General features: G+C 43.1%; 1 protein-coding gene across 1 annotated transcript in view; it reads right to left on the bottom strand.

The window, feature by feature from the left end:
* LOC121541640 (alpha-1,3-mannosyl-glycoprotein 4-beta-N-acetylglucosaminyltransferase B-like) overlaps positions 1 to 25,205 on the bottom strand; it is a gene marked incomplete at its 5' end in the record, with an annotated part of 86,422 nt that overhangs the window by 41,714 nt on the left and 19,503 nt on the right. The window contains one exon of the mRNA XM_041850807.2: positions 22,116 to 22,229. Within this exon, the coding sequence (XP_041706741.2) occupies positions 22,116 to 22,229 (114 nt within the window). The remainder of the gene's footprint in view (positions 1 to 22,115; positions 22,230 to 25,205) is intronic.

The following is a 25,205-nucleotide window of genomic DNA, read 5'->3' on the forward strand; positions in this document are numbered from 1 at the left end:
CACACAGAGGGACATTCAGGCCTGGGCACAGCCAGCGAAGACACAGTGTCTCACTCTAGCATAACTCGGACACATGTTCTGCATCTGAATTCATAACGTAGGAACTCTTATTGTTGTTTGAGTCAATATATACGTTAACCATAACCTTCTCTTCTAAGCAGGTCAGTAACCCAGGCCCTCTGTCCTCCTGTAAGAGGAGCAGCTGGAGGTGGATTAGTGGCTCCTGGTTCAGATTAGGAGCAGAACATGAGGTTGTCTTTGTCACTGGATATCAATGAGATGTTGCAAATGGAGAGGAAGGAAAACAACCCTGTGCCAAGTTACTGACTTAACACACACACATACACACACACACACACACACACACACACACGGTCCATGGGTTATCAAAACAAGCCAGTCATATGATAATCTGTGTGAAAGCTATCCCCATTTACTGACACATGCCATCCAGGAAGTAAGTGATTCGATTATCTATGCCTATGGGAACTAAACATATGATCCTCATGCGCACACACACGCATACACACAGACACACACACACATTTTGGATGAGACACAGACACAGAGTAGCTTGTATAAACAAAAGGGCATGGAAAATATGAGCCCACGGCCTACACACAACAAATCACCACACAGGAAAAAGAACAACACACTGATTAGAGCAGCCATACAGCAGGCAGCAACTACTACACCAGGAGAACAATGCCCCTGAACTCAACTTACTTCTCATCGTTTCATCCAATAAAAGACGGCCCTCCGGCAGCACAAGTCCTAATATCTGTTTGCCCATTCAAATCTTACAATAACACCATGTGCAATGGATTCAGAGAGATACGTAGTCTTTTGCTAGACTGAAATAGTAGCCTAAATAATTTATATTGTGACTCATAAGATACAGCTATTGTTGGAGGTGAACAAGGTAGTCAATGATTTCTACAATGTACTCTGAGTACACATTGAAATCTATGCCTATAAAAGAAAACATCACAATTAGGCTTGATTAAGGTAAAATTCTGCCAAATTGAGATATGCAAACCATCGTTGCCGTTGAAAGCTGTGTAAACATTCAAATCCAATAGTTGCTGTCTTTCTAATTGCTTGATAAGCTTTATGAATCTCAGCTGTGCCCGGGAGATAGGCTTGATGACGCACCACATCAAATGCACAATAAAGATTATGTGGTTATTTTCCCTAGTGCCTTTTTATCCACCAGGTAAATGGATGGTACATGTACCATGGGAAGGTCCATGATAAGACACAAAGAGATCCATTCATACCCTACCACCCCTTAAGCTATCGGTATCACTGGGTTTCAACAAATAGTGAAGTGTTTTCCCCTAATGTGCCATTACGATGTGAAAGGTCAAATTAGAGATTAATGATAATGATATAGCACTTTAATTCCATCTCAAAGTTATTCACATTATCTGGGGAGTTACTCAACCCTTCCTCATTCCATGTTTTAATAAAGCGACATTGCACTCATTAATGAAAATGTGTCCGATTGTTTTTAACCTCAAAAGTGGACTCATGCCAAGATGAAACCACGTCCCATGACATTGGTTGTGTAGATCCAGCTATATGCCTCTACCCCAAATGAATGGAAAAGATTAGCACCATCTATTTCCCTGGTTTTCCTGGTTTTATTTTGTGTTAATCCTTTGTATGTATTTGGGGTAGAGGAATATACAGTGGGGAGAACAAGTATTTGATACACTGACGATTTTGCAGGTTTTCCTACTTACAAAGCATGTAGAGGTCTGTAATTTTTATCATAGGTACACTTCAATTGTGAGAGACGGAATCTAAAACAAAAATCCAGAAAATCACATTGTATGATTTTTAAGTAATTAATTTGCATTGTATTGCATGACATAAGTATTTGATCACCTACCAACCAGTAAGAATTACGGCTCTCACAAACCTGTTAGTTTTTCTTTAAGAAGCCCTCCTGTTCTCCACTTATTACCTGTATTAACTGCACCTGTTTGAACTCGTTACCTGTATAAAAGATACCTGTCCACACACTCAATAAAACAGACTCCAACCTCTCCACAATGGCCAAGACCAGAGAGCTGTGTAAGGACATCAGGGATAAAATTGAAGACCTGCACAAGGCTGGGATGGGCTACAGGACAATAGGCAAGTAGCTTGGTGAGAAGGCAACAACTGTTGGCGCAATTATTAGAAAATGGAAGAAGTTCAAGATGACGGTCAATCACCCTCGGTCTGGGGCTCCATGCAAGATCTCACCTCGTGGGGCATCAATGATCATGAGGAAGGTGAGGATCAGCCCAGAACTACACGGCAGGACCTGGTCAATGACCTGAAGAGAGCTGGGACCACAGTCTCAAAGAAAACCATTAGTAACACACTACGCCGTCATGGATTAAAATCCTGCAGCGCACGCAAGGTCCCCCTGCTCAAGCCAGCGCATGTCCAGACCCGTCTGAAGTTTGCCAATGACCATCTGGATGATCCAGAGGAGGAATGGGAGAAGGTCATGTGGTCTGATGAGACAAAAATAGAGCTTTTTGGTCTAAACTCCACTCGCCGTGTTTGGAGGAAGAAGAAGGATGAGTACAACCCCAAGAAGACCATGCCAACCGTGAAGCATGGAGGTGGAAACATCATTCTTTGGGGATGCTTTTCTGCAAAGGGGACAGGACGACTGCACCGTATTGAGGGGAGGATGGATGGGGCCATGTATCGCAAGATCTTGGCCAACAACCTCCTTCCCTCAGTAAGAGCATTGAAGATGGGTCGTGGCTGGGTCTTCCAGCATGACAACAACCCGAAACACACAGCCAGGGCAACTAAGGAGTGGCTCCGTAAGAAGCATCTCAAGGTCCTGGAGTGGCCTAGCCAGTCTCCAGACCTGAACCCAATAGAAAATCTTTGGAGGGAGCTGAAAGTCCGTATTGCCCAGCGACAGCCCCGAAACCTGAAGGATCTGGAGAAGGTCTGTATGAAGAAGTGGGCCAAAATCCCTGCTGCAGTGTGAGCAAACCTGGTCAAGACCTACAGGAAACGTATGATCTCTGTAATTGCAAACAAAGGTTTCTGTACCAAATATTAAGTTCTACTTTTCTGATGTATCAAATACTTATGTCATGCAATAAAATGCAAATTAATTACTTAAAAATCATACAATGTGATTTTCTGGATTTTTGATTCCGTCTCTCACAGTTGAAGTGTACCTATGATAAAAATTACAGACCTCTACATGCTTTGTAAGTAGGAAAACCTGCAAAATCGGCAGTGTATCAAATACTTGTTCTCCCCACTGTATCTACACAACCAGTGTCGTGGGACATCTTGACATTAGACATTTGACAAACTTTGATTTGAAAGTGTAATGTCCCTTTAAGTCAAAGTGTATAAGTCTGTACTGTTCTGTGCCTCTGTAGCCCTGCCTAGGATCACTTTAAGGCGGTGGACCACCCTGTACACACTAGACTGTGTTAGACCTGACAGGCAGCAGCTGCAAGCTTCCTTACATCTTAAACATACCACTGTGACAAACTGTCAGATATAACACACACGAAAACACAGACCCTCGGAAATGTTACCAAAGAACTGTAAAACTTTCTCAGATCTCAGTGTGTGGGTTAACAGTGAAGCCTGCACACACGCACACGCACACGCACACACACACACACACACACACACACACACACACACACACACACACACACACACACACACACACACACACACACACACACACACACAAACATACAACATATACATGATCACACCTACAGTGGGGAGAACAAGTATTTGATACACTGCCGATTTTGCAGGTTTTCCTACTTACAAAGCATGTAGAGGTCTGTAATTTTTATCGTAGGTACACTTCAACTGTGAGAGACGGATCATCCAGATGGTCATTGGCAAACTTCAGACGGGCCTGGACATGCGCTGGCTTGAGCAGGGGGACCTTGTGTGCGCTGCAGGATTTTAATCCATGACGGCGTAGTGTGTTACTAATGGTTTTCTTTAAGACTGTGGTCCCAGCTCTCTTCAGGTCATTGACCAGGTCCTGCCGTGTAGTTCTGGACTGATCCCTCACCTTCCTCATGATCACTGATGCCCCACGAGGTGAGATCTTGCATGGAGCCCCAGACCGAGGGTGATTGACCGTCATCTTGAACTTCTTCCATTTTCTAATAATTGCGGCAACAGTTGTTGCCTTCTCACCAAGCTGCTTGCCTATTGTCCTGTAGCCCATCCCAGCCTTGTGCAGGTCTACAATTTTATCCCTGATGTCCTTACACAGCTCTCTGGTCTTGGCCATTGTGGAGAGGTTGGAGTCTGTTTGATTGAGTGTTTGGACAGGTGTCTTTTATACAGGTAACGAGTTCAAACAGGTGCAGTTAATACAGGTAATAAGTGGAGAACAGGAGGGCTTCTTAAAGAAAAACGAACAGGTCTGTGAGAGCCGGAATTCTTACTGGTTGGTAGGTGATCAAATACTTATGTCATGCAATAAAATACAAATTAATTACTTAAAAATCATACAATGTGATTTTCTGGATTTTTGTTTTAGATTCCGTCTCTCACAGTTGAAGTGTACCTATGATAAAAATTACAGACCTCTACATGCTTTGTAAGTATGAAAACCTGCAAAATCGGCAGTGTATCAAATACTTGTTCTCCCCACTGTATGCACATGCACACACAGTACACAGGACACACACACCCTGCGCAGGGCTAAACTCCATTATTCAATTTCAACAGCTAAACCTCCCCAAATATCACCCAGGGAGATAGAGTTTTGACAATTAAAAGCTTCTAACCACAAACTTAACCACCCCAATTCAATAACAATATCAATCAGCAATGCCTGCCGCATGGTTAGTTGACAAAGGGAGTTATACGGTAGTATTTAGCTTAAATACATTTCCTTGTCTTTTTGAGAAGCAAGCAGGTGGTCCTTTTTACAAGTGCACCCTAGGGCGTCCCCGACAGATGAGCACTTAAAATGCAGGGTCACGTTCCTAGGTGCTCGTTTAATGTCCTCACCGAGAGAGAGTATTAGGGCAGTTGTCATGGTGGTGCATTCTGCAGATATTTATTTATTTATTGTTATTGTTTAACTGTGTTTGCGTATTTACTTAAACTTTACTTTGACAGAGAGTTATGCTGAGACCAAGGTCTATTTTACAGATGAGTCCTGTATACACATCAATACAACACCAATACAACATCATAACAACATCAATACAACATCAATACAACATCAATACAACATCAATACACATCAATACACACAAATAAAACATCAATCCACATCAATACAACACCTTAACAGCATCATAACAACACCAATACAACATCAATACAACATCAATACACATCAATACACATCAATACACATCAATACACATCAATACACATCAATACACATCAATACACATCAATACACACCAATACACACCAATGCACACCTATACACATCAATACAACATACATACAACATCAATACAACATCCATACAACATCAATACAACATCAATACACACCAATACAACATCAATACACATATCATATCCAATTATATACACGGAATACTTATCTACTGTATGTCTCTGTGTTATATTCAGATGTTTACATGTTTTTCTATACCTTTACTATAAGCATTCATTTGCAGGCTATGTAAATTATATACTACAAGTATTCATTAAGCCACATACAGTTGAAGTCGGAAGTTTACATACACCTTAGCCAAATACATTTAAACTCAGTTTTTCACAATTCCTGACATTTAATCCTAGTAAAAATTCCCTGTCTTAGGTCAGTTAGGATCAACACTTTATTTGATGAATGTGAAATGTCAGAATAATAGTAGAGCGAATTATTTATTTCAGCTTTTATTTATTTCATCACATTCCCAGTGGGTCAGAAGTTTACATACACTCAATTAGTATTTGGTAGCATTGCCTTTAAATTGTTTAACTTGGGTCAAACGTTTCCGTTAGCCTTCCACAAGCTTCCCACTATAAGTTGGGTGAATTTTGGCCCATTCCTCCTGACAGAGCTGGTGTAACTGAGTCAGGTTTGTAGGCCTCCTTGATCGCACACGCCTTTTCAGTTCTGCCCACACATTTTCTATAGGATTGAGGTCAGGGCTTTGTGATGGCCACTCCAATACCTTGACATTGTTGTCCTTAAGCCATTTTGCCACAACTTTGGAAGTATGCTTGGGGTCATTGTCCATTTGGAAGACCCATTTGCGACCAAGCTTTAACTTCCTGACTGATGTCTTGAGATGTTGCTTCAATATATCCACATATTTTTCCTTCCTCATGATGTCATCTATTTTGTGAAGTGCACTAGTCCCTGCTGCAGCAAAGCACCCCCACGCTTCACGGTTGGGATGGTGTTCTTCGGCTTGCATGTCCCCCCTTTATCCTCCAAACATAACGATGATCATAATGGCCAAACAGTTATATATATATTTTAGTCATTTAGCAGACACTCTTATCCAGAGCGACTTACAGTTAGTGAGTGCATACATTATTTTTTTATTTTTCATACTGGCCCCCCATGGGAATCGAACCCACAACCCTGGCGTTGCCATGCTCTACCAACTGAGCTACATCCCTGCCGGCCATTCCCTCCCCTACCCTGGACGACGCTGGGCCAATTGTGCGCCGCCCCATGGGTCTCCCGGTCGCGGCCGGCTACGACAGAGCCTGGATTCGAACCAGGATCTCTAGTGGCACAGCTAGCACTGCGATGCAGTGCCTTAGACCACTGCGCCACTCGGGTTATATTTTTGTTTCATCAGACCAGAGGACATTTCTCCAAAAAGTACGATCTTTGTCCCCATGTGCAGTTGCAAAGAGGCACTGAGTTTGAAGGTAGGCCTTGAAATACATCCACAGGTACACCTCCAATTGACTCAAATGATGTCAATTAGCCTATCAGAAGCTTCTAAAGCCATTACATTTTTTTCTGGAATTTTCCAAGCTGTTTAAAGGCACAGTCAATTTAGTGTATGTAAACTTCTGACCCACTGGAATTGTGATATAGTGAATTCTAAGTGAAATAATCTGTCTGTAAACAATTGTTGGAAAAATTACTTGTGTCATGCACAAAGTAGATGTCCTAAACGACTTGCCAAAACTATAGTTTGTTAACAAGAAATTTGTGGAGTGGTTGAAAAACGAGTTTTAATGACTCCAACCAAAGTGTATGTAAACTTCCGACTTCAACTGTACATATGATTCTCCAAGTGCTTCCCAATCCTCCCTCAACCTGGCTTCCTGCCTCCTCCTCTCTCTGTCTTTCCTCACTCTATCTTCCTTTCCCCCCCAATCTTTTCTCACTCCATTTGATGTGAGGGATGTGTAACTGCTCCGCCCGTCCTTTCCTCCTCATGCATTATGAAACAGCATCTCACCACAACCTGTCTACATGTCACAAACAAGCAACCTTTATCGAACACGGACCTGGTTTACTCTGCTTCTCTCAGTATACAGGCCAAGGAGCAAGATTGCAAATGCAGTCTGTTTTGTCCTGAATTTACATTTACGTCATTTAGCAGACGCTCTTATCCAGAGCGACTTACAGGAGCAATTAGGGTTAAGTGCCTTGCTCAAGGGCACATCAACACATTTTTCACCTAGTCGGCTCTGGGATTAGAACCAGCGACCTTTCGGGTACTGGCACAACGCTCTTAACCACTAAGCTACCTGCCGCCCCAATTTCAGTTGACACACACAGACAATGAAACACATTTGCACTTAGTGATGAAACAGTTCAGTACAGAAGGTCTACACACACACACCACACTTTATACACCACCCTACAGGCAGCCTATCCATCCTGCAGTCCCCCCTGGTACAGGGCCACTTGAAACATTGTCTCATTCTCCTTGGCCAGGGCTGGGATTCTCCACCGATGATAGAGGGAGGAGAGAGAAGAGTGAGAGGAGAGAGAGATAGAGAGAGAGAAGAGGAGAGAGAGGACGAGGGGTGAGTAAGACATGGCTCCCGGAGCGAATCGATCCAGGGGCTCTGATTGAGCGGGCCGGACAGACAGCCTTTAATCTCAATAGACTGTTTGTGTCATCAGACCACTTCTTCTATTGTGCTGCTAAGCCACCAGCCCAGTTCTGCGGCAGCTACAGAGTCATACTGAAGACTATAGGGTGCTAACGTTATGAAATGCATCAAATCAACAAATTGCATCGCATCAATGTCTCCCTCAGAACATGACACCAAAGCAAAGCACAGACCTTCACATAAGATACAAAAAAAGTATTTGATCCCCTGCTGATTTTGTACGTTTGCCCACTGACAAAGAAATGATCAGTCTATAATTTTAATGGTAGGTTTATTTGAACAGTGAGAGACAGAATAACAATGAAAAAATCCAGAAAAATGCATTTCAAAAATGTTATAAATTGATTTGCATTTTAATGAGGGAAATAAGTATTTGACCCCCTCTCAATCAGAAAGATTTCTGGCTCCCAGGTGTCTTTTATACAGCTAACGAACTGAGATTAGGAGCACACTCTTAAAGGGAGTGCTCCTAATCTCAGCTTGTTACCTGTATAAAAGACACCTGTCCACAGAAGCAATCAATCAATCAGATTCCATACTCTCCACCATGGCCAAGACCAAAGAGCTCTCCAAGGATGTCAGGGACAAGATTGTAGACCTACACAAGGCTGGAATGGGCTACAAGACCATCGCCAAGCAGCTTGGTGAGAAGGTGACAACAGTTGGTGCGATTATTCGCAAAATGGAAGAAAAACAAAATAACTGTCAATCTCCCTCGGCCTGGGGCTCCATGCAAGATCTCACCTCGTGGAGTTGCAATGATCATGAGAACGGTGAGGAATCAGCCCCAGAACTACACGGGAGGATCTTGTCAATGATCTCAAGGCAGCTGGGACCATAGTCACCAAGAAAACAATTGGTAACACACTACGCCGTGAAGGACTGAAATCCTGCAGTGCCCGCAAGGTCCCCCTGCTCAAGAAAGCACATATACAGGGCCGTCTGAAGTTTGCCAATGAATATCTGAATGATTCAGAGGAGAACTGGGTGAAAGTGTTGTGGTCAGATGAGACCAAAATCGAGCTCTTTGGCATCAACTCAACTTGCCGTGTTTGGAGGAGGAGGAATGCTGCCTATGACCCCAAGAACACCATCCCCAACGTCAAACATGGAGGTGGAAACATTATGCTTTGGGGGTGTTTTTCTGCTAAGGGGACAGGACAACTTCACCGCATCAAAGGGACGATGGACGGGGCCATGTACCGTCAAATCTTGGGTGAGAACCTCCTTTCCTCAGCCAGGGCATTGAAAATGGGTCGTGGATGGATATTCCAGCATGACAATGACCCAAAACACACATCCAAGGCAACAAAGGAGTGGCTCAAGAAGAAGCACATTAAGGTCCTGGAGTGGCCTAGCCAGTCTCCAGACCTTAATCCCATAGAAAATCTGTGGAGGGAGCTGAAGGTTCGAGTTGCCAAACGTCAGCCTCGAAACCTTAATGACTTGGAGAAGATCTGCAAAGAGGAGTGGAACAAAATCCCTCCTGAGATGTGTGCAAACCTGGCGGCCAACTACAAGAAACGTCTGGCCCCTGTGATTGCCAACAAGGGTTTTGCCACCAAGTACTAAGTCATGTTTTGCAGAGGGTCAAATACTTATTTCCGTCATTAAAATGCAAATCAATTTATAACATTTTTGACATGCGTTTTTCTGGATTTTTTTGTTGTTATTCTGTCTCTCACTGTTCAAATAAACATACCATTAAAATTATAGACTGATCATAATATAATATGCCATTTAGCAGACGCTTTTATCCAAAGCGACTTACAGTCATGCGTGCATACATTTTTGTGTATGGGTGGTCCCGGGGATCGAACCCACTACCTTGGCGCCGTGCTCTACCAGTTGAGCTACAGAGGACCACTGTGAACAGTGATCATGTCTTTGTCAGTGGGCAAACGTACAAAATCAGCAGGGGATCAAATACTTTTTTCCCTCACTGTACATGATCCTCACCAATGCACAAACCAATTAAATCCATTTACACACTAATCAGATGAAATATACACCCTACACAAACACATTACTATACGAATAAATTAAATTAAATAGGCCTACCATCTCATTTTACAGACAGACAGACAGATTCTTTGCGTGACAATAATAGTTTAGCGTATCTGGGCTGATTTGATATTGATTTGTCTCTCTGTCCGTCTGTCTGCCTGATGTGGGATTGATTCGTCTGCCTGGTTGATCTGCCATTGCTTTACTCTGCCTAGTTGATCTGGGAACAATTAGTCCATTAGCTTGATCTGCCATGAGTTTGTCTTTAGGGGGAAACCTTGCACTCTCTGTTCGAAAATACTAACTTCCAGCTTTATAGTATTGAGTTAAGAAGAAATATGATCTGTTTTGCATTCTGAAGCTAATGAACAGCGATAAAATAAGATCTGTGTTGCATTCTGGAGCTAATGAACAGTGATGAAATAAGATCTGTGTTGCATTCTGGAGCTAATGAACAGTGATGAAATAAGATCTGTGTTGCATTCTGGAGCTAATGAACAGTGATGAAATAAGATCAGTGTTGCATTCTGGAGCTAATGAACAGTGATTATATAAGATCTGTGTTGCATTCTGGAGCTAATGAACAGTGATGAAATAAGATCAGTGTTGCATTCTGGAGCTAATGAACAGTGATGATATAAGATCTGTGTTGCATTCTGGAGCTAATGAACAGTGATTATATAAGATATGTGTTGCATTCTGAAGCTGTTGAACAGTGATGAAATAAGATCCTTGTTCCATTCTGGAGCTAATGAACAGTGATTAAATAAGATCTGTGTTGCATTCTGAAGCTGTTGAACAGCGATGAAATAAGATCTGTGTTGCATTCTGAAGCTAATGGACAGTGATGAAATAAGATCTGTGTTGCATTCTGAAGCTAATGGACAGTGATGAAATAAGATCTGTGTTGCATTCTGAAGCTAATGGACAGTGTGTGAGAATCAAATGGAAAACATCTCAGCACAGTATACTGTATTAATATAGAGCTGGAGAGAGTGTTACAGTCATTTCTTGAATCTCCTTCCACCTCCTCTTCATCTATCTCCATCCATCCCTCCCTCCGTCCATCCATCCATCCACCCACCAATCCAAATCCCTTCCCCCTCCATCCCCCTCACAACCACAGGCTGACTGCGGTTGCAACGTGGTCCCCGTATGCGGTTGATATTTCATAAGTCACGGTTCATCTCCCAGGGCCCCATGATTGGGCTGACTCCATCAAAGAGAGAGGGATAGAGGGAGGAGAGGAAGGAGGAGAGGAAGGAGGGTGAGACAAGGGGGGCCTCGAGGGCCCCATCAGCTTTGACACACAGACCAAGCCTGGCACTGTCCTGAAGGAGCCATTACTGGAGCGGTAGAGAGAAAGAGGAGAGGAAGATACGGAGAAAGGAGAGGAATAGAGGGAGCAATGAATGAATTAACACACTGACTCTATCTCTCTCTCTCTCTCTTCCTCTCTCTCTCTCTCTCTCTCTCTCTCAAGATGAAGTTAATTAACTTTGAATGGAACATCTGCACAGCTGCTGGCTGCAGCCTTAACACATCCATTGCATTTAGATTTTATTCTTGGGATTTAGCTTACCACTGCATTTTAACTTTACAACATAAAATATAACCAATAATATAACGTATATTACAGTATATCACTGGTGACAAGAATGAAATTCAACTAAACACTGCAATAGGCTATGGGGACAACGAGTCGAATACACTTCCTCATTCTAAGTGGTATGCCTGTGTGACAGAGTAATTCCATCCTGACCTGGTCGCAAACTCACAACCCTCCGCATTGTAACACAGTGTATGGATCCGGGGCAACAGTACTTAAGTCTTAGGAGAGCAGGTGTGATGCACTTAGATTTAGCCATCCACTAGTGTGGACATTGGACCAAAGCCAGAGCTACATTGCATGACTAAACAGAACTACCACTAAGACAACACTAGAGGCAGACAGGACTGGGCAGCTGATGATCTGTGTGTGTGACATCGCCCCAGTCGCCGTGGTGACCTGAGAGCGACACCCTGTCCTGGCTGTCTTACTGCTGATGTTCCACTTCTAGTCCTGATCACTGGTCAGTCATCTGGAAGACATGACGGTGATGACAGTTGGTCTGAGACACACTCTCTTTGTCTCTCTCCTTCTGCCTCTTCATCATTGTCTCTCTCCCTCTTCCTCTTCATCATCGTCTCTCTCCCTCTTCCTCTCTCCCTATCATTCTTTATCATTTTCTATCTGAAAAACTCTCACTCTCTCTGTCACTTTCTCTCCTTCTCTGGATTTTCAATCTTAACCATTCTTTCTCTCTGAAATGTTCCCTTTCCTTTATCCATTCCATCTTATTGTGATTCCATCACACATCCTAACTGTCTCTCTCGCTTTAGCGCTGGTTAATTGCCACCGTCTTTGGTTTTGTTGTTCCCATTTACTCTCTCTCTCTCTCTCTCTCTCTCTCTCTCTCTCTCTCTCTCTCTCTCTCTCTCTCTCTCTCTCTCTCTCTCTCTCTCTCTCTCTCTCTCTCTCTCTCTCTCTCTCTCTCTCTCTCTCTCGGCATCAGAAGTCTTGTGTATGAACAGTGGTGTGTTTCTCTACTCAGACAGAGATCTGTCCTGTTAGATGCTCTCACCCAGAACTTGTGACAACCACGATTATTACTGGCCTTGGCCTGTCAATCTGTGAGTGTGTGTGTGTATGAGTGTGTGCGTGCCTGTCTGTGTCTGTGTGTGTTTGTGTGTGTGTGTGTGTGTGTGTGTGTGTGTGTGTCTGTGTGTTTGTGTACAGGTGTGTATGTGACTAGTTAAATACCTCAGCAAGGTACGGGCCCTTATCTTAAGTGGGGCTCATGAATTAACTCTCATTACTGCAGCATATACAGTGCATTCGGAAAGTATTCAGACCCTTTACCCTTTTCCACATTTTGTTTTACATTACAGCCTTATTCTAAAATGGATTTAAAAATAAATAAATACACACAATATACCCCATAATGACAAAGCGAAAACAGGTTTTTAGAAATTGTTGCAAATTTATAAAAAAAACAACAACATAAATATTATATTTACATAAGTATTCAGACCCTTTGCTATGAGACTCGAAATTGAGCTCAGGTACATCTTGTTTCCATTGATCATCCTTAAGATGTTTCTACAACTTGATTGGAGTCCACCTGTGGTAAATTCAATTGATAGGATATAATTTGGAAAGGCACACACCTGTCTATGTAAGGCCCCACAGTTGACAGTACATGTCAGAGAAAAAACTAAGCCATGTGGTCGAAGGAATTGTCTGTAGAGCACCGAGACAGGATTGTGTCGAGGCACAGATCTGGGGAAGGGTACCAAAACATTTCTGCAACATTGACGGTCCCCAGGAACACAGTGGCCTCCATCATTCTTAAATGGAAGAAGTTTGGAAGCACCAAGACTCTTCCTAGATCTGGCCGCCCGGCCAAACTGAGCAATCGGGGAAGAAGGGCCTTGGTCAGGGAGATGACCAAGAACCCGATGGTCACTATGACAGAGCTCCAGAGTTTCTCTGTGGAGATGGTAGAACCTTCCAGAAGGACAACCACCTCTGCAGCACTCCACCAATCAGGCCTTCATGGTAGAGTGGCCAGACGGAAGCCTCTCCTCAGTAGACGGCACATGACAGCCTGCTTGGAGTTTGCCAAAAGGCACCTAAAGGACTCTCAGACCATGAGAAACAAGATTCTCTGGTCTGATGAAACCAAGATTGAACTCTTTGGCCTGAATGCCAAGCGTCACGTCTGGAGGAAACCTGGCACAATCCCTACGGTAAAGCATGGTGGTGGCAGCATCATGCTGTGGGGATGTTTTTCAGCGGCAGGGACTGGGAGACTAGTCAGGATCGAGGGAAAGATTAATGGAGCAAAGTACAGAGAGCTCCTTGATGAAAACCTGCTCCAGAGCGCTCAGGACCTCAGACTGAGGCGAAGATCCACCTTCCAACAGGACAACGACCCTAAGCACACAGCCAAGACAACGCAGAAGTAGCTTCGGGACAAGTCTCTGATTGTCCCTGAGTGGAACAGCCAGAGCCCGGACTTGTACCCGATCGAACATCTCTGGAGAGACCTGAAAATAGCTGTGCAGCGACGCTCCCCATCCAACCTGACAGAGCTTGAGAGAATCTGCAGAGGAGAATGGGAGAAACTCCCCAAGTACAGGTGTGCCAAGCTTGTAGCGTCATACCAAAGAAGACTCAAGGCTGTAATCGCTGCCAAAGGTGCTTCAACAAAGTACTGAGTAAAGGGTCTGAATTCTTATTTAAATGTAATATTTCAGTTTTTTATTTTCAATACCTTTGCAAAAATTTCTAGAATAAGGCTGTAACGTAACACAAAGTGGTGAAAGTCAAGGGGTCTGAATGCTTTCCGAATGTACTGTACATCCCCACACCCAGACACTCAACACCTGGACAGGCAGTGGCTAACTCCTGTGTTCATCAAGCTCGCCTTTCCTTTTTCATGATTTCCCTCCCTCCCTCTCCGATGTTTGTTTGTGTCACTCTGATCTGTAATCACTACCGGTCTTCAGTAAAGTACCTCTCCTCTCATCTTGGATCTGTAATCACTACCGGTCTTCAGTAAAGTACCTCTCCTCTCATCTTGGATCTGTAATCACTACTGGTCTTCAGTAAGTACCTCTCCTCTCATCTTGGATCTGTAATCACTACCGGTCTTCAGTAAATACCTCTCATCTCTTCTTGGATCTGTAATCACTACCGGTCTTCAGTAAGTATCTCTCCTCTCATCTTGGATCTGTAATCACTACCAGTCTTCAGTAAAGTACCTCTCCTCTCTTCCCTGACCTGTAATCACTACCAGTCTTCAGTAAAGTACCTCTCATCTCTGACCTGTAATCACTACCGGTCTTCAGTAAAGTACCTCTCCTCTCATCTTGGATCTGTAATCACTACCGGTCTTCATTAAAGTACCTCTCCTCTCATCTCTGACCTGTAATCACTACCGGTCTTCAGTAAAGTACCTCTCCTCTCATCACTGATCTGTAATCACTACCGGTCTTCAGTAAAGTACCTCTCCTCTCATCTCTGATCTGTAATCACTACCGGTCTTCAGTAAAGTACCTCTCCTCTCATCTTGGATCTGTAATCACTACCAGTCTTCATTAAAGTACCTCTCCTCTCGTCACTGATCTGTAATCACTACCGGTCTTCAGTAAAGTACCTCTCCTCTCATCTCTGACCTGTAATCACTACCGGTCTTCAGTAAAGTACCTCTCCTCTCATCTCCGCGTCATTTGTTCATTTTTTTTTATCTTACTCTTTCCCTTCCACTTATTTTTCACTCATTAATGAATGATCCTTCTCTCTCTCTCTCTCTCGTGTGTGAGTGTAGGGATAAATGTTTGTATCTGGCGGGATTTAGGATTGACGAGAGTGCCCTCCCCTTCCCAGACTAGTAATCCTGTCAGAGTGTCGAAAGCCTCTAATCTGAACAAATCTCCCTGGATTACACACACAGGTGAGATGGAGAGCCTGGCACACCCATGGAAACGGGAGAGGAGGAGTGGAGGATGAAAGGAGTTGGGGAGAGGAACTTCACATTTACTACACCTTTGCACAGCTTGATATTATTCTTCTGTATTTCTATCTTAAAGCATATTTAAAAGTAGCCAAAGTAGATAGGTACAAAGTCAGCTAAGCAGGAGCTTATTATATCGTGACTATTCTATTCTAGAGATTAAGTGGTGCAAGAGGTAAAGTGAGTCTATGGATTCCTTTGCCTTGGTAATTAAATAACGATGGCTGAGTTAGGAATAGAAGAGCTATGAACAGTAGCACAGACACACAGACACACACAACTGACTTGACTTCACTCAACCAGCCTACTCAAAGCCAGTGGCATGAATTTAGTAAATATTGAAAAGAGTAAGGGGCCTAGACAGCTGCCCTGGGTAATTCCTGATTCTATTATGTTGGAGAGGCTTCCATTAAAGAACACCCTCTGTGTTCTGTTAGACAGGTAACTCTTTATCCACAATATAGCAGGGGGTGTAAAGCCATAACACATACATTTTATCCAGCAGCAGACTATGATCGACAATGTCAAAAGCCGCACTGAAGTCTAACAAAACAGCCCCCACAATCTTTTAATCATCAATTTCTCTCAGCCAATCATCAGTCATTTGTGTCAGTGCTATGCTTGTTGAATGTCCTTCCCTATAAGCGTGCTGAAAGTCTGTTGTCAAGTTGTTTACTGTAAAATAGCACTGCATCTGGTCAAACACAATTTTTTCCAAAAGTTTACTAAGGGTTGGTAACAGGCTGATTGGTCGGCTATTTGATCCAGTAAAGGGGGCTTTCCTGTTCTTAGGTAGTGGAATGACTTTTGCTTCCCTCCAGGCCTGAGGGCACACACTTTCTAGTAGGCTTAAACTGAATATAAGGAAAATAGGAGTGGCAATATCGTCCACTATTATCCTCAGTAATTTTCCATCCGAGTTGTCAGACCCCGGTGGCTTGTAATTGTTGATAGAAAACAAAAAATGTTTCACCTCTTCCACACTGTCACGACTTCCTCCGAAGCTGCCTCCCCTCCTTGTTCGGGCAGGCTTCGGCGATCATCGTCACCGGCCTTCTAGCCATTGCCGCTCCATATCTCATCATTCCATTTGTCTTGTCTTGTTAATTACACACACCTGGTTCATATTCCTGTCATTAGTACATGTTTAAGTGTTCCATCTGCCCCCCTTGTCCTTGTGGGTGATTGTTCATTATGAGGATTAGTAGCTCGGTTGAGCTCAGTATTTTGTATTGCCGGGGTATTTTCCCCGTGAGCATGTTTGTTCCAAATGCCCTGTTTTGCGCACTGGACTGGTTACGCTGGATTACGGAATAAACTCTGTATACTGTGATATACCCTCCTGCGCCTGACTCCTTCAAATCACGCATCACACACACTCACTTTACGGAATTCAAAATTACAATGCTTGTCTTTCATAATTTGGTCAGATATACTTGGATGTGTAGTGTCAACAACATAGGAATCACTACGAAACATATTGTATGACCTCTTATACACTATATTAGGCCCAGCCTTTGGAACTTCGGTTTTCCTAGATATGGCTCCTATATTGTGATCACTACATCCAATGGATTTGGATACTGCTTTAAAGCTAATTTCTGCAGCATTAGTAAAGATGTGATCAATACATGTTGATGATTTAATTCCTCTGCCATTTATAACTACCCTGGTAGGTTGACTGATAACCTGAACCAGGTTGCAGGCACTAATTATAGTTTGAAGCTTTCTCTTGAGTGGGCTGCCTGATGAAAGCCAGTCAATATTTAAATAACCCAGAAAATATATATCACATACATCACATTCATTATCAAGCATTTCACACGTGTTATCCAGATACTGAATGTTAGCACTTGGTGGTCTATAGCAGCTTCCAACCAAAATGCGCTTTGGGAGAGGCAGATGAACCTGTAGCCATATTACTTCAACAGTATTTAACATGAGATCCTCTCTAACCTTTACAGGACTGTGGTTCTGAATATAAACGGCCACACATCCATCTTTGGCATTTCTGTATTTACTGTAGATCTTATAACCATGTATCGCTACCACTGCATCATCAAAGGTATTACCTAGGTGAGTTTCAGAGATTGTCAGAATATGAATGTCATCTGTTACTGACAAATTATTGATTTCATGAACCTTGATCCTTAAACTACATACAGTATCTCACAAAAGTTAGTACACCCCTCACATTTTCATAAATATTTGAGTATATCTAACACTGAAGAAATGACACTTTGCTACAATGTAAAGTAGTGAGTGTACAGCTTGTATAACAGTGTACATTTGCTGTCCCCCCAAAATAACTAAACACACAGCCATTAATGTCTAAACCGCTGGCAACAAAAGTGAGTACACCCCTAAGTGAAAATGTCCATATTGGGCCCAATTAGCCATTTTCCCTCCCCGGTGTCATGTGACTCGTTAGTGTTACAAGGTCTCAGGTGTGAATGGGGAGCAGGTGTGTTAAATTTGGTGTCATCGCTCTCACACTCCCTCATACTGGTCACTGGAAGTTCAACATGGCACCTCATGGCAAAGAACTCTCTGAGGATCTGAAAAAAATAATTGTTGCTCTACATAAAGATGGTCTGGGCTATAAGAAGATTGCCAAGACCCTGAAACTGAGCTGCAGCACGGTGGTCAAGACCATACAGCGGTTTAACAGGACAGGTTCCACTCAGAACAGGCCTCGCCATGGTCGACCAAAGAAGTTGAGTGCACGTGCTCAGCGTCATATCCAGAGGTTGTCTTTGGGAAATAGACGTATGAGTGCTGCCAGCATTGCTGCAGAGGTTGAAGGGGTGGGGTTGTGGTCAGTGCTCAGACCATATGCTGCACACTGCATCAAATTGGTCTGCATGGCTGTCGTCCCAGAAGGAAGCCTCTTCTAAAGATGATGCACAAGAAAGCCCGCAAACAGTTTGCTAAAGACAAGCAGACTAAGGACAAGGATTACAGGAACCATGTCCTGTGGTCTGATGAGACCAATATAAACTTATTTGGTTCAGATGGTGTCAAGCGTGTGTGGCGGCAACCAGGTGAGGAGTACAAAGACAAGTGTGTCTTGCCTAGTCAAGCATGGTGGTGGGAGTGTCATGGTCTGGGGCTGCATGAGTGCTGCCGTCACTGGGGAGCTACAGTTCATTGAGGGAGCCATGAATGCCAACATGTACTGTGACATACTGAAGCAGAGCATAATCCCCTCCCTTCGGAGACTGGGCCGCAGGGCAGTATTCCAACATGATAACGACCCCAAACACACCTCCAAGATGACCACTGCCTTGCTAAAGAAGCTGAGGGTAAAGGTGATGGACTGGCCAAGCATGTCTCCAGACCTAAACCCTATTGAGCATCTGTGGGGCATCCTCAAACAGAAGGTGGAGGAGTGCAAGGTCTCTAACATCCACCAGCTCCGTGATGTCGTCATGGAGGAGTGGAAGAGGACTCCAGTGACAACCTGTGAAGCTCTGGTGAACTCCATGCCCAAGAGGGTTAAGGCAGTGCTGGAAAATGATGGTGGCCACAGAAAATATTGACACTTTGGGCCCAATTTGGACATTTTCACTTAGGGGTGTACTCACTTTTGTTGCCAGCGGTTTAGACATTAATGGCTGTGTGTTGTGTTATTTTGAGGGGACTGCAAATTTACACTGTTATACAAGCTGTACACTCACTACTTTACGTTGTAGCAAAGTGTCATTTCTTCAGTGTTGTCACATGAAAAGATATACTCATATATTTACAAAAATGTGAGGGGTGTACTCACTTTTGTGAGATACTGTATGTTAACGTGGGCTATTTTTAGCACTTTTCTGGGATGCTTGATTAGGTAGAGGTAGACATGCTCTTGTTATTTATGTTAGTGCAGGGTGAGCTGCACACAGTGGACTTCCTACTAGGGCACACCGCCTCAGTGCTAACAGTATCACTCTGGTTCATAGGCACATGATTACTGCATACAAAGGCTGTGGGATCAGCAGAGGCATTCAGGGCAGCAAGAGGGATATAAATTAGGTTACTTACATTGTGTCTTCCAACGCCCCTGGGATAACGTACATTTGCTGAAGCAACTCAGCGACACAATGGTAGAGATTAAATGAGCTGGGCTTGGGTTGTCTCAACGCAGCCTTATAATGCTGTGAAAGGATCCAGGAACCCAAATGATTTGGGGGGATCCCATCTTCCTTATAATACGAGCTTTGTTTCCAGAACGTATCAAAATTGTCAATAAATGTTACATCAACAGAGCTGCAATAGTCTCATAGCCAGTTATGGAGGGCTAAAAGTCTACTGAACCGTTCAATGCCACGATTTAGGGAGGGCAGAGGGCCAGATATTATGTGGCATTTGTTGGTGTCAAGTAGTGACCCAGTCAGTTCTTTAAAATCCATCTTCAGCTGTCATTGAATCCCACATGAACTATGATAGACTACATTTCCTGATGCTGGTTTAAAATGTTTGGGAGCAGTTTATTGATGTCTTATTCTTGTGGTCCTGGATAGCACAAAGTTTTTGTTCCAGGGACTGAGATATTTCTACCATTGAATGTTCCTGAGTGGCCTAGTTACAGTTTTTACTCAAATCGGCTTGGAAATCTATGGCAAGACTTGAAAATGGCTGTCTAACAATGATGAACAACCAATTTGCCAAAGCTTGAAGAAGTTTTAAAAGAATAATGTGCAAATATTGTACAATCCAGGTGTGCAAAGCTCTTAGAGACTTACCCAGAAAGACACACAGCTTTAATCGCTGCCAAAGGTGATTTTAACATGTATTGACTCAGGGGGTTGAATAGAGCCCCACAGTGGAGGTGTCATAATACCCATAAAACCTAGCGGTCAAACAGGGAAATAGTTCCAATCATTTTTCCACCATTCATTTTTCCCATAGGGAATTTTAGAAACACAATGTATGCTTACCATGACGTGACATTTTGATAACCATGTAAATCTCTCTAGGACAAGCTGACTTTTATTAATATATTTGGCTCTATTTACTCTCAGATTCGAAAATGCTAATTACCATCAAAGTAGACATCATGCAAGACTACAAATCCCTGCAAGCTCCTGCACGTCATCTCTAGCTGACACCTTTGCTAATAGGTATTGTATCAATTTAAAACTTGCACAAGACAGTTCACAGAATTGTCAATTTAAAGAAATGTAGCCATTACTTAATTTAGCTAACATTAGATAGTTAATCCAGAGATTCTTACCTTTGCAGTCTTGTTCAGATCCTCATGGCATTTGTAGTTCTTTATGATAGCCACATTAGCAGCTAATTAGCATTTCATTTCGGGGGGTAAATACAGTCTAATATATTGATAAAAGTCACCTTGTCCTAGAGAGATTTACATGGTTAACAAAACATTACGCCAGGGTAAGCCTACACGAAGCACAGCCCTTATTTTAAGTGTTTCTAAAATCCCCTATGGGAAAAATGAATGGTGGAAAAACGATTGGAACCATTACCTTGTTTGACTGCTAGGTTTTATGGGTATTATGACTCATACTGTGGTACTCTATATATATATATATATATATATATATATATATATATATATATATATATATATATATATATATTAGTGTTTTCTTTTTCATATATATTTTTACAAATGTTAGAGTTTTTCTTCCACTTTGACATTACAGAGTATTTTGTCCAGATCGTAAAAAAGAAAGACAAATCCATTTAAATCCCACCAAAATGTGGAAAAAGTCAAGGGGTGTGAATACTTTCTGAAGGCACTGTTCATACATACTGTACATAGACAGTCAGTAAGACAGACAGACAGACAGACAGACAGGCAGGCAGGCAGGCAGGCAGGCAGGCAGACAGACAGACAGACAGACAGACAGACAGACAGACAGACAGACAGACAGACAGACAGGCAGGCAGGCAGGCAGGCAGGCAGGCAGGCAGGCAGGCACAAACACACACAGAGACTAATGCACGCACAAGTCATGCACATTACATATTCAAACATGCAGAAGAGTGCTAAAAAAGGGAAGGGGTGACACTGAAGTGATGTCATCAAGTCACACAAGGACAGAGCAGTGGAGAGCTTCCTAATGTCAGACTCAACAAGATGACACACACACACACTCTCAGACGCACACTCACACACTCAGTTCAGAGGAGGCTGCTGAGGGGAGGACGGCTAATAATAATGGCTGGAACGGAGCAAATGGAATGGCATCAAACACATGGAAACCATGTTTGATGTATTTGATACCATTCCACCAATTCCGCTCCAGCCATTACCACAACCCTGTCCTCCCCAATTAAGGTGCCACCAACCTCCTGTGGCTCAGTTCCATTTTAACAAATTGTCTTAGAATCCTCTAACCAAACAATGGGCCAAGGTTCAAGACGTGCGTTACACTTCAACTTGTCTCCTGAACTGAACTGCAGTTGAACGCTCAGACAATTGTGAAAACTGCTGAGAAGGCTGCAGTCTTACCTGACCCTCTCCTTGGGGTCTCCGAAGGACTCTTTGAGGCGGGAGAAGTCGGGGTAGAAGTGGACAGACGGAGATATGACTTCCAGAAGACCTGACTGGATCTCCACTGGAAACCTGCCAGAGAGAGAAGGAGGAGGGAGGGGGGAGAGGGGGAGAGAGAGAGTTAAAAAATCTCAACTACTACTATCTACAACTATCACAAAGACACAGTTATGATAGATACAGGCAGACAGACAGACAGGCAGGTAGACAGACACACACAAACACAACAAACAGACAGACAGGCAGGCAGACAGGCAGACGGACACACACAATAGTATGTGGGTCCCTGCCACCCTGTCCACAAACACTATTGACTTCTGCTCTGGTCAGGTGGTTGATGGGTGGTAACCGGGGGAGATGGAGACAGGAGCCCCCCCCCCCCAGGGGTCAGGGTTCAAGTGTGTAATCATTAACCCCTGTCAATCTGCCAGGACAGGAGAGGTGCATGTGCCTGAAGAACCACACAGTCACACACTCACACCCACACGCACACACATTAACTCACAATAGTGCACACACACACAACCAACCTCTCTCTCCTGGGTCTTCAATCTCCCTGAGAGAATGTCAAGGTGACAGGGGGGACGTTCAACCTCCCTCCTCTCCTCTTCACTTCCCCCTTCCCTCCGTCCACACCCATAGCCATCTCCATCCCAAATGACACATATTCCCTATGTAGTACACTACTTTTTCAGAGGGCTCTGGTAGTGCTGAGCGATTAACAGAAATTGCAGTTAACCGACGTCGGTTAAATTATTTGAATTCCATATAGTTCCGTTTTTTTTCTGTGAGCTCAATGCACAGTTTCTCTGGAGTTGTAGCTTCCAACAGGCCAGAATTCTACATAGTTTAGTGCAGAAAACGTGGCAATTAACTATAATGACCATTATCCACTGCGCACCTACTTTCTCCAGTTTTAGTGTTTCTTTTACGCCTGCTATGTTAGGTTAGTGTGGGAGAGACACGGAGAGGGAGAAGTGAGAAGAATGCGCGATCTAGAGGGATAGAGAGCAGTTGCTTCACGAGGTATCTCTACCTGAAAATACATGATCTAAGTGATTGATAGTTGGTATTCAGCAGTCATAAAAGTATACCTTTTTTACTTTGGAGAACTAAAATAGTGATTTTGTCAGACAGCATACGCAGCAGCTCTATAGAGATTACATTATGTTTTGGATTGAAATAATAAAGTAATCAATTAAAACGAATGTAATATACACAGCAACTGAAATATTTTATTAAAGTAAATCAATTATGGTTAATAAGTCATTAGCAGTAATGACAGTCACTACCATCATGGGACTTGTATTAATTGTTTTATTCTCTGTTGTTACAGCATTCAACACACATAATGCATAGTGCATTTAATGTTTAAAAAAATTATTGAAACCGAAATCCTTGATTATACAGTGGGGAAAAAAAGTATTTAGTCAGCCACCAATTGTGCAAGTTCTCCCACTTAAAAAGATGAGAGAGGCCTGTAATTTTCATCATAGGTACACTTCAACTATGACAGACAAATTGAGAAATCCAGAAAATCACATTGTAGGATTTTTTATGAATTTATTTGCAAATTATGGTGGAAAATAAGTATTTGGTCACCTACAAACAAGCAAGATTTCTGGCTCTCACAGACCTGTAACTTCTTCTTTAAGAGGCTCCTCTGTCCTCCACTCGTTACCTGTATTAATGGCACCTGTTTGAACTTGTTATCAGTATAAAATACACCTGTCCACAACCTCAAACAGTCACACTCCAAACTCCACTATGGCCAAGACCAAAGAGCTGTCAAAGGACACCATAAACAAAATTGTAGACCTGCACCAGGCTGGGAAGACTGAATCTGTAATAGGTAAGCAGCTTGGTTTGAAGAAATCAACTGTGGGAGCAATTATTAGGAAATGGAAGACATACAAGACCACTGATAATCTCCCTCGATCTGGGGCTCCACGCAAGATCTCACCCCGTGGGAGTCAAAATGATCACAAGAACGGTGAGCAAAAATCCCAGAACCACACGGGGGGACCTAGTGAATGACCTGCAGAGAGCTGGGACCAAAGTAACAAAGCCTACCATCAGTAACACACTACGCCGCCAGGGACTCAAATCCTGCAGTGCCAGACGTGTCCCCCTGCTTAAGCCAGTACATGTCCAGACCCGTCTGAAGTTTGCTAGAGTGCATTTGGATGATCCAGAAGAGGATTGGGAGAATGTCATATGGTCAGATGAAACCAAAATATAACTTTTTGGTAAAAAACTCAACTCGTGCGTGTTTGGAGGACAAAGAATGCTGAGTTGCATCCAAAGAACACCATACCTACTCTGAAGCATGGGGGGTGGAAACATCATGCTTTGGGGCTGTTTTTCTGCAAAGGGACCAGGACGACTGATCCGTGTAAAGGAAAGAATGAATGGGGCCATGCATCGTGAGATTTTGAGTGAAAACCTCCTTCCATCAGCAAGGGCATTGAAGATGAAACGTGGCTGGGTCTTTCAGCATGACAATGATCCCAAACACACCGCCCGGGCAACGAAGGAGTGGCTTCGTAGAAGCATTTCAAGATCCTGGAGTGGCCTAGCCAGTCTCCAGATCTCAACCCCATAGAAAATCTTTGGAGGGAGTTGAAAGTCTGTGTTGCTCAGCGACAGCCCCAAAACATCACTGCTCTAGAGGAGATCTGCATGGAGGAATGGGCCAAAATACCAGCAACAGTGTGTGAAAACCTTGTGAAGACTTACAGAAAACATTTGACCTGTGTCATTGCCAACAAAGGGTATATAACAAAGTATTGAGAAACTTTTTGTTATTGACCAAATACTTATTTTCCACCATAATTTGTAAATCAATTCATTAAAATCCTACAATGTGATTTTCTTGGAATTTTTTTCCTCATTTTGTCTGTCATAGTTGACGTGTACCTATGATGAAAATTACAGGCCTCTCTCATATTTTTAAGTGGGAGAACTTGCACAATTGGTGGCTGACTAAATACTTTTTTCCCCCACTGTATTTTTTATAATCGAACCGAAACCGAAACCAACCTACAA

This window comes from Coregonus clupeaformis, chromosome 3 (assembly GCF_020615455.1).
Source record: "Coregonus clupeaformis isolate EN_2021a chromosome 3, ASM2061545v1, whole genome shotgun sequence".
In the NCBI taxonomy this organism is placed as follows: Eukaryota; Metazoa; Chordata; class Actinopteri; order Salmoniformes; family Salmonidae; genus Coregonus; species Coregonus clupeaformis.